The 14,588-nt window shown below is 40.2% G+C and overlaps 1 protein-coding gene across 2 annotated transcripts in view; it reads right to left on the bottom strand.

Annotated features, from left to right (window-relative positions):
• The window catches only part of LOC124274238, a 42,004-nt gene extending 28,511 nt beyond the window's left edge, over window positions 1-13,493 (bottom strand). Inside the window, exons 1-3 of one of the 2 annotated variants that reach the window (XM_046709579.1) lie at window positions 13,396-13,493; window positions 9,917-10,023; window positions 4,543-4,799 (exon numbers count right to left, since the gene is read on the bottom strand). In XM_046709579.1, the coding sequence (XP_046565535.1) occupies window positions 4,543-4,799; window positions 9,917-10,001 (342 nt within the window). In that variant the 5' untranslated portion in view covers window positions 10,002-10,023; window positions 13,396-13,493. Of the gene's footprint in view, window positions 1-4,542; window positions 4,800-9,916; window positions 10,024-12,191; window positions 12,313-13,395 lie in introns of those variants that run through there. The other variant, XM_046709580.1, reaches the window with a different exon arrangement.
• Between the last annotated feature and the right edge of the window lie 1,095 nt (window positions 13,494-14,588).

Below are 14,588 nucleotides of genomic sequence, written 5' to 3'. Positions count from 1 at the left end.
GTTCAGATTAACTGGACTGTAAGGAGGCTTGCTCATTCACTGATATATAGTTGTCACTTGTATAGCGTAAGTCTTGAACTGTGAACTAAGATCGACCTCTCGTCGCACGTCGTTGTCCATCAGTGGTCCAATCAGAACAAGGCATTTTGATTCTGTAGAATACCCAGCTGTGATGTCACCGGTGTAGCAGGAAAAACCTTGTATAAAATCTTGCGTCGTTTATATTAGCATAATCGTCGGTCTTCACCGTAGCTTCGAAGTTACCCGAGTGACCACGTGTTTGAGGGTTAATGGTAAAGCGAAACCTCCGGTAGCCGAAATACCTCGCTCTGTAATATTAATGCTGGGTAGGTTATTTTCCTGGCTGTCGTGAAAGTAACTTCAGTTTTGAATTGAATTCCGACTTCCTTATATAAAGGTACAATAAACTTGCAAGTTGTCAGCTTGTAGACTGTATACATGAATGTATCGTCGTAATTGTAGAATTAAAGCTGAACTTGTTGTACATATTACTTCTCAGAAACGTTGACGATTATGAGTTATGCTCGCTGTAAGAAGGCTGCTGTTCAATTTCGATATTGAATTGTCTGCAGATCTGCGTAATGGTCACGCATGTAGATAATCGTATCGTAGTGCGGGATAGCATATTCTAGCAATCTATACGGAAAGTTGATTTCTGTGAAAATCTATGAAACGTCGTTGACTAATTAATATAGCGACGTTCTGTGTTGTAAATAGCCTGTGCAATTGTCTTCACGTAGGCTTATAGACGGCATATGGCATACAGTTGATAGACAACTTATGCGATGTCTTGAACGGACTGACGAGTAGCTATATATGACGAGTGGCTAGTATATGGAGACCTTGGAGGATACTTCCTCGGTGAACGCCGGAGACTTCACGAAGCTCTCGAAGTATCCCTTCTAGATCTTCTGGGTGAAGTAGACTTGGAGCCACTTAGCCTTCGCGACCTTCGCGAAGGTATCGAGTCAGAGTCCGATCAGTATATATATATGTCATTTTTAGAGTAAATTTGATATTTTATACTTATCCTGACTCATGCTTGCTTCATGAGCGACCTCTGTGTTCAACAGGATGTGAAATTCGGCGAAGCGCTACTCCTCCTCCGTGGCGTCCCTTGTAACTGGTGAGGCTCTAGCTCCTTTTCGCGGAGGCGGCCTGGGACTTCCTTAGCGAAGAGTCCGATCAATATATGAGCGTTAGCTTCATACAGGGTGTGGTTCTTGCTGGTTCTGCATAAGTAGAGCCGAGTAGATCATCCTATCATCTTCAGAAGTCGTGTCACGAAATCTGGTGATAAGAATCTCATTGATCGTTCTAGATCTATTAAGGCCAAAGAACATACGCCTCTGGCGTTTGAACTTTCATGGCTTTATGGTAGGCTGTGTCCACATTCTGTGGCACCGCAGCAATCGGGTCGATCGGAGGTAAGGTGATGGCGTCTGCATCGTCTTCCTTCATCAGGTATGTCTGCGCCGAGTTGCCACTCTTGGAAAGTGAAGAGAGATCTAGGTTGTTTACCATCCAATATCGTATCTCAGCGTCTGAGAAAATGATGCCTCCATCATCTTCTATCCCAGCATCGCTGATGAGAGGTTGATGCTCTTCTGATGGTGGACTGTGTGCTGCTATCTCTATGTCGGGTGACGCTTGGGGAGACCTGACTGTAGACTTGTGTGCAGACTTGTGTGGTGACCTGCGAGGTGATCGACGTGGTGATGTATGCGGAGATCGGCGTGATGAACGGCGTGGAGATCGTCTAGGTGATCTGCGTCTATGGGATGACCTTCTCGGAGATCTGTGAGGAGAATGTTGATAGCTTCGCGAAGCTCTTGAGTAGTCCCTCGACGTCCTTCTGGACGATGACGATCTGTGTGGCGGCCTTCGTGAAGCTTCCTCTGCGTCCGGACCTGGGGAGCGGCGCCTTGACCTCCGTGACGGCTTCCGTGATGTCTGGTTCTGAGTCTGCATCTGAGGATGAGGCCGAGGACGGTGACGATCTCTCCCGCCTTCGCAAAGGCCTTCGCAAAGACTGTACATCTGGGTCCTTCGTCGAGGTGGTCTGTGACTTCCTTCTCGAAGGCTGCTTCGTCGTGGCTGCTACGCTGACTGGGGGTGCCTCTGGGGTGTCGTCTGCGTTGCTCAGGCCCTGGGCTGGCTGCTTCTCCCGTCTGTAGTGGCCCTCCATCATGGTCATGATCTGCCGCAACAGCTCGTCTGGGATGGTCTGCGACGAAGTGGTCGGTGCCCTCTCTGCGATGACAGCTGCTGAGCCCTCAGGGAAGTCGTCTGACATCAGTGTAGAGACATCAGGCTGCATGGCGATCTCTGCTGATGTCACTGGTCGCTTCTTGTGGCGTACGCCGCGGATGATGATCGGCTGATCATCGTAGAAGCCCAGTTCAGCGGCTGGAACAATCTCGGCTGAGAAAGTCCTAGTAGACTTCGTTGATATCCCCTCAGAGGTCGACGCTGCCCTGGGGGTGCGAAGTCTGCGTTGAGTGTTGGTAGCGACGGGACCCTCAGGAAGATCATCGAATATCAGCGTTGGTACATCAGGCTGCATGTTGATCTGCGCTGACATCACTGTTGCCGACATCGGTCATTCTTTTGATGTACATCAGGTATGATGATCGGCTGATCATCATACAGGCCCAAATCTGCGACGGGAACAATCTCGGCTGAGAAAGTTCTAGTAGACTTCGTTGATTTCCCCTCAGAGGTCGACGCTGCCCTGGGGGTGCGAAGTCTGCGTTGAGATGCAGTAGAAGCCCTCTAGTCTTCGGCTGCGACGATGGGATGTCTGGGTGAGCAGGACGCTTCTAGGAGGCGGCGGACTACGTCCCACGCCTCTCCACCACTCTAGCGGAACACCAGACGGGAGGGGGGTCGACCAACAGCAGTAGACTGGCGAGGGGTTCTGGTGTATCAGTCATGGCTAGACTCTGCATACGCGACCTATCTGCTGCGCGTCTCAAACACAAAGTAATTATTTATTAAAGGCAGAATTGGATAAATTAGTACCGCAACTGCCACGTGAATAAAATGAAACATGGCGCAGTACAGCTAGGGCATATTAATGCGGATCAGCAGCAGAATAAAAAACGTAATCTGCAACAGTACAGAAATTTTCATCAACGTAAACCACAGAATAAACATGGCATCCCGTGAATAAACAGTAGAAACACGACTAAATATCAATATATAATTGTTGAAGGATACTAGCTAAACCTCTATAGATGTCTATACGAGGTAACTAACTAAATATAATCAAAGGGTATAGTGTGTCGGGAGACACAGGCGCTCTCACGTCCAGCTCACTGGGCGAAGGAGGAGAGAGTGAGGCACATGGGTGGAGGTGGCGCCCTCGTTCCCGCGCTTGTGGAAGGGAGGTAACTCGTGGTGAGTACTAATTAGTGATTTTACATTGAAGGGAGCTTCAATTAGGGAGATACAAGTGTTCCACTATGTTCGCAAGAAGAAGACGACAAGCAAAAAGAGCATGAGTCAGGATAAGGAAAAATTAGATGTATCTTTCTTTTTGGTTTTCATTAACAAATCTGTTACTGTCATGTTTTATTCAAATAATATTTAAAACCATCTGTCTCATACTTAAAACTTGACCAAGAGCAAGAAGAATGCAGTCCTAAGTTTAGTTAGATGAGTATTTAGAACTCTTGTCTTAAACTATATATGTATATGTTATATATATACATACATTCTATCCATGTTCTTATCTTTCCTTTAACAACAAACAATTCCAATACTTTCATGAATATATTTTATCCCTCATTTATTATTCAATTATTAATATCTGTATTAGATTTCTTACACGGGAGAAAAGGATAGAATAGGAAACACAATGATTTGAACAATATGTTATTTTCTGATGCTTTCTAGCAATAGAATCTGAATACAACACACAAATTCATACACATGTGTATGTGTATACAAGATGGGAGGATATTATGTCTAGGGGCATATCTGTATGTTCAGGGAAACTATATCAAAACGTCACACATTCAAGCATATGTACTTGAGCCAGTATGTCATCTTCTATACTCCTGATGTAAGTGTTATGAATCTAGACAACGGTTCTTAAGATATTCTAATTCGTACCCAGAATCATCCCCTTTTCAAATAAAAACAAGGGTAGGGAAGTAGCCTAGCTAGGCCAGAATCTCCACCTGTTTCACAGAAAACAGAACAAAATATCCTAGTTTAAACAGGGGGAAACTTTGGTCTAGTGGGGGAACTTTAGCCTAGCCCAAACTTGATCCAGGGTAAGAATATCCTAGGACAAAACTTCCCTGGGGAAAGTTTGGCCTAGGCCAGATCCTCCCCGGGAAAGTTAGACCGTGAAGAAATGGCCTGCTACACCGGGATTCGAAGCACAGGTTTCTGGGATACCCAGGTGACAAAGATCTGCACAGCCCATTGCTGTGCCTTTGAACACGCTGCAACCTAGTTTAGTCAAGTAAAAGCTTACAGGATATGTAACAAATGAACATAAGAACTTACCAGTGGATTCAAACTCATTATTTCCATCATTTGCGAGGCATCGTCAAGTGCTCCAATGGGATCATTTTGTTTGATGAGCAGCTGAGTACGGAGGTCAAAGAGATCCATAAAGAGGTCACCGTCAGGGTACTCAAAGAACTCATATGCTTTATGTTCAGCTGCATTGCAGAGATTGAAAGCAGAGTCATACTGACCATCTTCAAAAAATTTCTTGGCAACGTCAATCATTTCTTTGACAGAGTTCTTCTTTATTGACACTGAAAAAGTGTTGAAATTTGCTGTTAAATCTTAGAGCATGCATACTGAAAGTCACAGATTAATCAAGACAGTAGATTATATTTTTTAGACAAGCTGTCTCCAGTCTTTTTCAAAGGTCTACTTTTCCTAGGTGTTAAGGGAACAGATTACAATGCTTTGGTACAAAACAAAACCCAAAAGTTAAGAATGCACTTGCTGAAAATTTCTGATTAAACTAAATAATCTTTCACAATGTTAACAATGGAGTCTGTTGATAAAGAAGAATCACCAATCTATATCTATATCATTCAATATGGTTTCATTCTACAATGCTAAAGAATGAGTGAGTGAGTGAGTATGGTTTTACATCACTTTTAGCAATATTCCAACGATATCATGGCAGGGAACACCAGAAATAGGCTTCACACATTCAAAGCATTTGGAGAATCAAACCTGGGTCTTCAACGTGATGAGCGAACGCTTTAACTATTAGGCTAACCCACCGGCCCATATAAACAGAGCATTCATTAGCATTCAATATGGTTTCATTCTACAACACTTTATTTAAATAGTCCTTAAAGTTTCTGTTTCCAGTCAGAACAATGATAACAAGCACCCTATTCACAACATGAGAACAATTCAAAATGTATTAGTCATTGTGTATATGAGCAAGTGTGTCATACGACTTATACGAAACGAGTAGGAAATTTTGTATTGCCCGAGCGAGAGCGATACACAATTTTGCACGAGTTTCGTATAAGTCATGTGGCACACATGCGAGTGTAACAATTTCTTTATTATCCATTTCATTCATGTACATTTGTGCAGTAAAACATGGTAAGCAAGTTTAACTGCCCTGTTCATTGACATCATATACAATTGTTTAATGACATCACAGACGATGAAATACAGAAACAATGGTTGCTAGGCAAAAGTGATATGTGCATGTGCATGATATATATGACACTGATTATGTTTCATCGTATGGATAATAAATATGCCTATGTCATCATTCACATAGGGTATAATTAGTTTTCATTTGAGAGTGATTCACAACAGCCCTAAATAAATACTGTTTCAGGTATTTTCCTCTTTGTATCTGTTTGTGTTCTACCGTAGCCGAAATGCAACACAGTTGTGGCCAGTTCATATATTATTCACAAGAGTAGGCAAGAGTTCATGCATGTGTTCACGTATGCTTTCTTGTATGCCCGAGTACATGTATGCCTGAGTTCATGTGTTCATGTATGCCTGAATTCATGTGTGTGTTCATGAAAGCCTGAGGTGAGGTAAGGTGAAATCGGGTTTAACGTCGTACTTGAGAATATTTCGCTCATATGACGATGTGCATGCGTGTGACCGGTGAAGCATGAATACCCCACTCAGACACATTATACTGACTCCGAGCCGACCAGTCCTTGTTGTACCCATTAATGCCGAGGCAGGGACCAACAAGTACCATATTTTAATGTCTTTTGGTAAGGCGAGGTCAGGGATTGAACCCGCCACCTTCCGCTCTCCGGGTGTACGCTCTAACCACTACACCACAGAGGCGGTCCATGAAAGCCTGAGTTCATGTATGCCTGAGTTCATATGTGTTCATGAAAGCCTGACTTCATGTGTGTTCATGAAAGCCTGAGTTCATGTGTGTTCATGAAAGCCTGAGTTCATGTGTGTTCATGTATGCCTGAGTTCATGTGTGTTCATGTATGCCTGAGTTTATGTATGCCTGATTTCATGTGTTCATGAAAGCCTGAGTTCATGTGTGTTCATGAAAGCCTGAGTTCATGTATGCCTGAGTTCATATGTGTTCATGAAAGCCTGAGTTCATGTATGCCTGAGTTCATGTGTCTTCATGTATGCCTGAGTTCATGTGTGTTCATGAAAGCCTGAGTTCATGTGTGTTCATGAAAGCCTGAGTTCATGTGTGTTCATGAAAGCCTGAGTTCATGTATGCCTGAGTTCATGTGTGTTCATGAAAGCCTGAGTTCATGTATGCCTGAGTTCATGTGTGTTCATGTATGCCTGAGTTCATGTGTGTTCATGAAAGCCTGACTTCATGTGTGTTCATGTATGCCTGAGTTCATGTGAGTTTATGTATGCCTGAGTTCATGTGTGTTCATGAATGCCTGAGTTCATGTGTGTTCATGAAAGCCTGAGTTCATGTATGCCTGATTTCATGTGTGTTCATGTATGCCTGAGTTCATGTGTGTTAATGTGTGTTCATGAAAGCCTTCTTCTTATTCATAACATACATCCCTTTACAATATAAGTGTGATGTAGTGCATTCTGCAACAAGAAACCACAGTTTATCTAGGCCGTGTGGGAGGGCTTTGATGGTTTTGAGACTACTACTTACGAAAGCATATTTGGACTGTCTTCAGTCACAGCTTTCAGACATTTGTCATGTGCAAGAGGCTTTCCAACTTTGAGTTGCCTCAACTGTCTCACATGACTACTGCAAATCCTAATGACATTATGACTCAACTACTCTTTTTTGTTCGCCTGAACATTTGGTAACCTGTTCTAATCCACAAATTTCCAATCTATTAACAAATTCTTCACCACTTTCCAAAATACCAGTTTCGTGTGATAGTTTTTTTCCGATGAGAGTCAGATGTTTATCCGTACACTTGTGTTTTTCTTGAAATTGTCCGGATAAACGAATTTCCGGTTATCTGAACCACGGACCATATGTAAAAAGACATACAAGAAACTTGCATAATAGACCTCAGACGTAATTTTTATTGATAAGACATCAACAAATAACAATGCATACATAAATATCATCTTGTCAAATAAAGTAGTCAAGTCAGTAACACGTGCGAACATAACTGTACATGCATCTGCCTGCCAAATGCTAGCAACCAATCACGGAACAGTTCTGATGTCATCCATGTGTTGCATTGTTCCTGTACCTAACATAAACTTCCCGATTAAAGTCACTACCAAAACAACGGGGACGTCTAGCCTTGCCAATCACAACTCAAAATTAACTCAGTGTCACCTTGCTAATTACACGTAGTTAATCCTCTCACACTTCAAAGACTGCCGACTTCTTTAGTGTTAGGGCACGCAAATCACTCGGTAAAACGTGTGTGTAAACATACTGACAGGTGCTCAGCCATCTGGATATACGAGAATAAAATGCATATAATTTAGTGTTTTGTATGTGAATATGACCGTCCGGTTACGGAAACCGGATTTCCGGATAAGTGAGTACTTTTATAACATTGTGAATTCGTTTTGAGGAATTTTCGTTCGGAAGGCGTGTTTTCCGGATATCTGAGGTTCGGATAAACGGGGCACGACTGTACTTCTGGTCATGATATTAGAATTTGTATTTTCATTCACTGGATGGGTGATTTATAATACAGTGGTCAATGATAATGTTGAAAGAATTTGTCTGAAAATCACTATGATAGCAAACTGCAGTGTTCATTTTGTGGGCCTATGTTGAATTCAGCAGTGCCTTTAAGAAAATTAAGCAACATATTAAATAAGAACTTCAATTACTTAGAAATGATAACATGAACTAATGACTGACTGACTGAGTTTGGTTTCATGCCGCTTTTAGCAATATTCCAGCAACATCACGGCGGGGGACACCAGAAATAGACTTCACACATTGTGCCCATGTGGGGATTCGAAGCCGGGTCTTCGGCGTGACAAGCCAACGCTTTAACCATTAGGCTACCCCACCGGCCCTAGAAACCGTACAGTGATTTGTTTTGAAAGCGCTATCAACCAACTGTATCAGCGGCTATCAACATGTACAGTGATGATGCATAGTAGGGTAACGTTTAACTCTCGTGTAAAGAAACGAAAACTCTGTGTTAGGAATATTATACACCATTTGAAAGCTTATTTATCAAATATTTCATATGTTGTCAAGTTTTACCAAGAAATTGCGAAATTAAGGAATATTGTTGCTGTTTTTTCAATGTTTTGGGCGAAGGAGCAAAATCGGTGATGCGCTTTTGATTTTCGAAAGAAATATTAAAATTGGCAGTGAATTATAGTTTATAAGAGTAAGAAGAAGTATTTCGCTCATTCTAGTACTTGAAGTATACTCACAGTAATAACAAAACAGAGCCCATGACATCATTTCTATCAACCAAAGCACGAACGTACAGCGCACTATATCCGGTTTGCACTGTATGAGATCATACACTGTGTACCATGCTAACCTTAACATTTACATCAAGAAGTCATGCTCCTATTAATGTGTTATTCATAATCTTACAAGCGTGGTGGGGTAGTATGGAGGTTAAAGCGTTTGCTTGTCACACCGAAGTATCGGGTTCAACTCCACACATGTAAAGCAGTGTTCAAAACTCCCAAAATTCCAAGACAGACAGACGGACGAGTAATTTAAAACAATTACCAGTCCGGACACAAACTTGCCTGTCCGGTTTTCAACAATGAAAACAAATATCAGGTTTACTGTTTGCAAGCATCGCAATGAACAGCATAGAACTAACAGGCAATGCACCGAGTTTAGGTAAACTGAAAGTACATGTGTTGTGATTGGTTATTGTAAAGTGAACTGTCCAATTGTAAATAGTTTAACATAATTAGCATAATACCTTAAACACCACAACAAGAGAACCTGTCTGATATTATGAAATAAAAACAGCTACCAGACCACCGGACAGGCTACCTTTGAAATTTGACCGTCCAAGATGACCGTTCTGGACAGCTGGGCAGGCGGGAATTTTAAACGCTGTGTAAATCCCATTTCTGGTGTCCCCCACCACAAATTTGATGGAATATTGCTAAAAGTGGCATTAAACTATACTCACTCACTCACAACATTCCAATGAATTATCTATAAACAAAGTGCCCTTGCTTGGCAAATTCAAAAATAGTTTGATTTCTCAGTATTCTCATATTTGTAATTTGATGTAAAGTGAGTGAGTTGGGTTTTACGCTGCTTTTAGCAATATTCCAGCAACATCACAGTGGTTTTGAGGTAAAGGGAACCTTCATAATTCAAACTGGGAATTTTTACTGTCTTTACTGTTGCCATAGGGTCTAATATTGGCCTCTGGGCATGTCCAGATAAATTCCTACTAAACATTATTGAAGCTTACTGTGTAATAATGATGACCAACATAAACTCAATTTTACTCACTTTCAATTTCAAATGCTTGTTGGGCAAAGAAATGTGCCCGCTGCTTCCGGCCCCCATACATCGGGGCCCCTCGTCGTGACATCATTCAAGATGACTGTGGCTACATTCTGAAAGTAAGAAAAGATGTTTAGCATGATGCAGTAGAAATGAGCATTTTAAACTTTAACCATGACGGAGCAGCCAGGGATGTATCTAGACCTGCTCAGCCCTAAGGCTGCAGCAAATGACAAATTTATGGAAATACTATATCAAATTTTCAATATGGGAGAATATCAATACATTTTGCAAAATTTGTAAGCCAAAGGCATTTTGCTTCGAATCCTAGATCTCTGGCACTGAATAAAGTAAGCATGTCAATAATTAAATTCAGATTTGGAATTTCTAGAATTGGAATGTCAAGGCATGTTTATAATCATAGTTCTTTTTAACAAAGAAACTTGATGGCATTGTTTATTAAATCTGTAACAGCTAATATTACAAACACACAGAAATTAATGTACATGCTTAATGCACAGTGGGAAGAGGTTTTAATTAATCTCAAAGATACTGTAATTCACGAAATGTTTGTGAACATGATATTTCTGTGAAAATTGAAAATGACTTGAGCTCGCAAAAATATCATGACGCAATTTGTTGGTCAAACGCAATAAACAGTCGTTACCTCTGTATTAATCACCAGTTCATACAACAGATCTAGAAAATACATTAATTAAGCAATGACGACAACAACTTGGGGAAAGACTAATTACTAACATTACTAGCACTCACATGTCAAACAAGGGATACACAAACAAAAGTTACTCAATCAGTGTGTCCGACAGTCTTTAGAGACCGTTTGATAGGCCGACACCATTCAACGAGCATGGACAGGTTTCTTGACACTTATCCGGATATCAACACAGAGCTCCAGATAATTTTTCAACATCAGGAGTATGTACTCCTTATTTTTTAAATATAGGAGTACTGGACAAACTTTTGGAGTACTGAACTGAATTTAATGGAGTATGTGATCTTGTGTTTCGTTTCATATATGCACCACGACATTGCGACTCTTGTGTAAACAGGTAAAAAACAATAAAACAATACTTTTTTCAGATAAATACGTCTGTAAATGATTCTAAGACCATACACCACTGCTGTGGTGCGTATCTGCTACTGTTTCTAAATTATTTCCTACCGTATCATGCATATTTTTTATCCGTACAACGCCGATACGGCCCTTATCTGGAGCCCTGCAACAGCTTTGGTGATGTCATTGTATTTCAAGGTCCAGACTCGATTATCTACAGACCACCGCCATATCGCTGGAATATTGCTGAGTGCGGCGTAAAACTAAACTCACTCACTCAAGTTTCAAGCTAACCAGGCTTATGCAGTGTGTGTTGTTTCTAGGTAACCTTTAATATGTGATTGGATTTACTTTAGGTAGAACTTTCAGTTGCAATTTATTTTTGAGAATTAGGCAAGTCGCAGAAATATCATGACGCAAAAACGTCCATTGGTTGCCACTAGCAAAAAATATCGTGCCACAAACAATATGCGATTTACAGTATATAATCGAACAAGCTTCCTAAATTACAGGTGGTAAACAAGCTCAACAATTGATTGAAAGTGTTTCTGAACACATTTCCATTATGACTGGTTGATTCCATTAACAACTGGGCTTTCCAACCCATCTCCAGTTTCAGTTGATTTCAAGATTCAAGTATTACAAGACAGCACTTGTCTTGGCTGTATTCATTAATATCATCATCATCATCATCAGTGCTTAGAAAAATTCAAACTTCTACACATATATCATCCAATCATAGGTTTTGGGATAGCAGTGATTACTCATGCTATAAAGAGAGCTGTTGTGTCACACAGACATTGCAATTTCTCAAATGCTTTCAAAGGTTATTATTTTATCTTTCAATTAGCTTTCAAAAGTTACCAACATGTTATAAAATTGTTGTGATAACATATATACAACAACAGGTGTTCTTAAGTGTACAAAAGTTAATAACACAAGGACAGATGTTTCCAGTGCCTATTTAAACAATCGATTAAACATAAGTTATAACCAATTTCTGTTGGTAACTTTTCCCTCAACCGCCCAAAAACATTAATTTTGTTTCCACATCTTGATTCATATTCATTGTAAGACCCATGTAGAAGATAATAAGTTTATCAAGGTGATGTTATTCCTATTGAGTAAAATTTCTGGATCCCATACTTATCACTGTTACTATATGTGATGTGGCACAATCACAGATATCAAAAGAACAATACTCACAGCTTCAAGTTTCCACAAAAATAGGAAAAAGTAAAGAAATCACATAGAAGGATGTTCATAATACATTTCAACCATCATGTTTAAATATAGACTCTATCAACTTCGAGGAAAAATGTAATCAGTTTCAATAAGGGAAATCCCCATATCAAAGGGAGGTAATTCCTGTAGACGTGATATGTGCTTACCACTTGAAATTCATTACAACATGCTGACAATGTTCTCTTTCTGAAATGGTATCAAGTAAACCAAATTGTTTTTCACTTTACCCATGATTTTTTTTGTGTTGTCTTTTGGGGGAAAGCAAAGCTACTGATATATCTCCTTGCTTTTAATTGTATCAGTATTATGTTCAGATGTATATAATGGTGATGAAATATTTTGACTGTGTTGTGTCAAACATTACATAATATTCTTCAAAGAAAGTCAGATTCACTCAAATTATCAACCAACTCACTTTGAATACCCTACCTTGAACAGGCTTTAAATATATGTCACCAGATCTGGTGTCACCTAACAAAAAGCTAAATCACATCAAGCAATTATATTTTTCATTATCTGGTTCACTATACAATGTTCATGCAAATGTCACAAATGTGGACTAATTTACAATTTTAGATGAATTATCCTCCTGCTCCAAGAAATAATAAAAATCAAGCCTGCCATCTTTGATATTAATTTTTAATCATGACCTGAAAAACACACTAACATTTTCAAGGATTGTTATTTTTGTTCGAGGACAATATTTTCAGTCATAATAGTAATTTTGAAATATTTTCAAACTGCCTTCTCATCAACAGTAGACAAGGCAACAATAGCCACAAAAGTTAAACCACAATGTAATTCAATGAAAATACACTGATCAGATCAGTAAAATGAGAAATATCGTGCCCAAAATTAATTTTAGCAAGAAGTCAACAATAGAAATACGAATTGAAAATGTCTTCCGAAATAAAACAAAACCAGGACACCAACGTTGCCAACAGCATTACCTTGCATGCTGGTCATTACCTTGCATGCTGGTCACAGCCACCACACCTAACTATAGTTAAGATTAACGAAGAACCCACTGCGAGACAGCGACGAGCGAGAGGGGAAGCAGCATAGCCAACAAACCACCACACTAAGCAAACACGCAATAACACACAACTACTATTCAACTGTCAACCAACTGTTAGAAAATATTGCAAAAACGTATAATATATACTTCGTGAAAGGTGTCATGCCGTGACAACATCTGAAAAGTGGAATTCCAACGGCAATAAGACAGACTACGTCTACAGCCAGCTCATACGTGACGAGACTTCCCGCCATCTTTATTTGTAAGGTCAAGGTGATCTAGCGCTCGGTGATAACCGGATAAGTCCGGAGAAATCACCACAAACGCTGTGTTTGGCTTCCGCCAAGAGCATATCAGAAACCTTTAAAATATATTAAATTGGTATTAGTTTGAATGCATGTCATATAATGGTACACCAGTATGGAATACTTGTATCCCGGAGGAAACACATTTACGGATCTATACAGTATAATGCCTCGAGACCCTCAACTACACTTGTAAACAACCGATATTTGCTTCTCGATGGAAGGGCCCGTGGGTCTAAAAAAATAAACAAGAGTCATCAGAAGATGACAAATCCCCCCGGACCCCATAAATTTGAAAGAACAAATCAACTGACAGTTACATAAAGTCCAACTTGATTTCCAAAACGTTTCCATGGAAACCAAGAAAAATAAACTTGCCAAAAATCTGTAAAGAGCAAAAGGCACCACTTTAGCTTAAGTTTGATATATCTACCAAGTCTTGAAGAAAGATGTTGATCGGTTTGCGAGTTGTGCTCCGGAAACGAAGGCGACCTCTCCCGTTTGAGACTAGGTCTGAATCGTTTCCACGGAAACCAGGAAAAATAAAAATGCCAAAAATCTGCAAATAGCAAAAGGCACCACTTTGGGATCTGCCTCACATATCTGCCAAGTTTTGCTGAAAGATATTAAGAAGTTTTCGAGTTGTGCTCCGGAAGACCACCCCTCCCTTTTGAGACTACAGCCCGAACCGTTTTCTTGGAAACCGAGAAAATAATAAATCACAAAAGTCTGTAAGTAGCCAAAGGCACCACTTATGTTATGTTTGTTATACTCTCCCAAAATAGAAACGCATCATGAAAATAGCAATGAATTAAAACGTGATTCATTTTACAAAAGGTTTTGCTCTGTTTATGAGTCCTATGGCGTTTATGTTTTGAAACATCACAACAAAACGCACCATCCGTAAAATACCCGTATTTAACAGCATGATTTTCAATTCCGGCGTGTAGTGTCACAGAATACACAATTCACATGCAAAATGCACGTGAAAGTTGGGGATCAGATAGTCTCAATGATGGGTATAAAAGGTTGATC

The sequence above is a fragment of the Haliotis rubra genome, unplaced genomic scaffold, assembly GCF_003918875.1.
Source record: "Haliotis rubra isolate DU_JTF1 unplaced genomic scaffold, ASM391887v1 Scf189, whole genome shotgun sequence".
Classification (NCBI taxonomy): domain Eukaryota; kingdom Metazoa; phylum Mollusca; class Gastropoda; order Lepetellida; family Haliotidae; genus Haliotis; species Haliotis rubra.
This window is presented reverse-complemented; position numbering and strand designations above follow the sequence as displayed.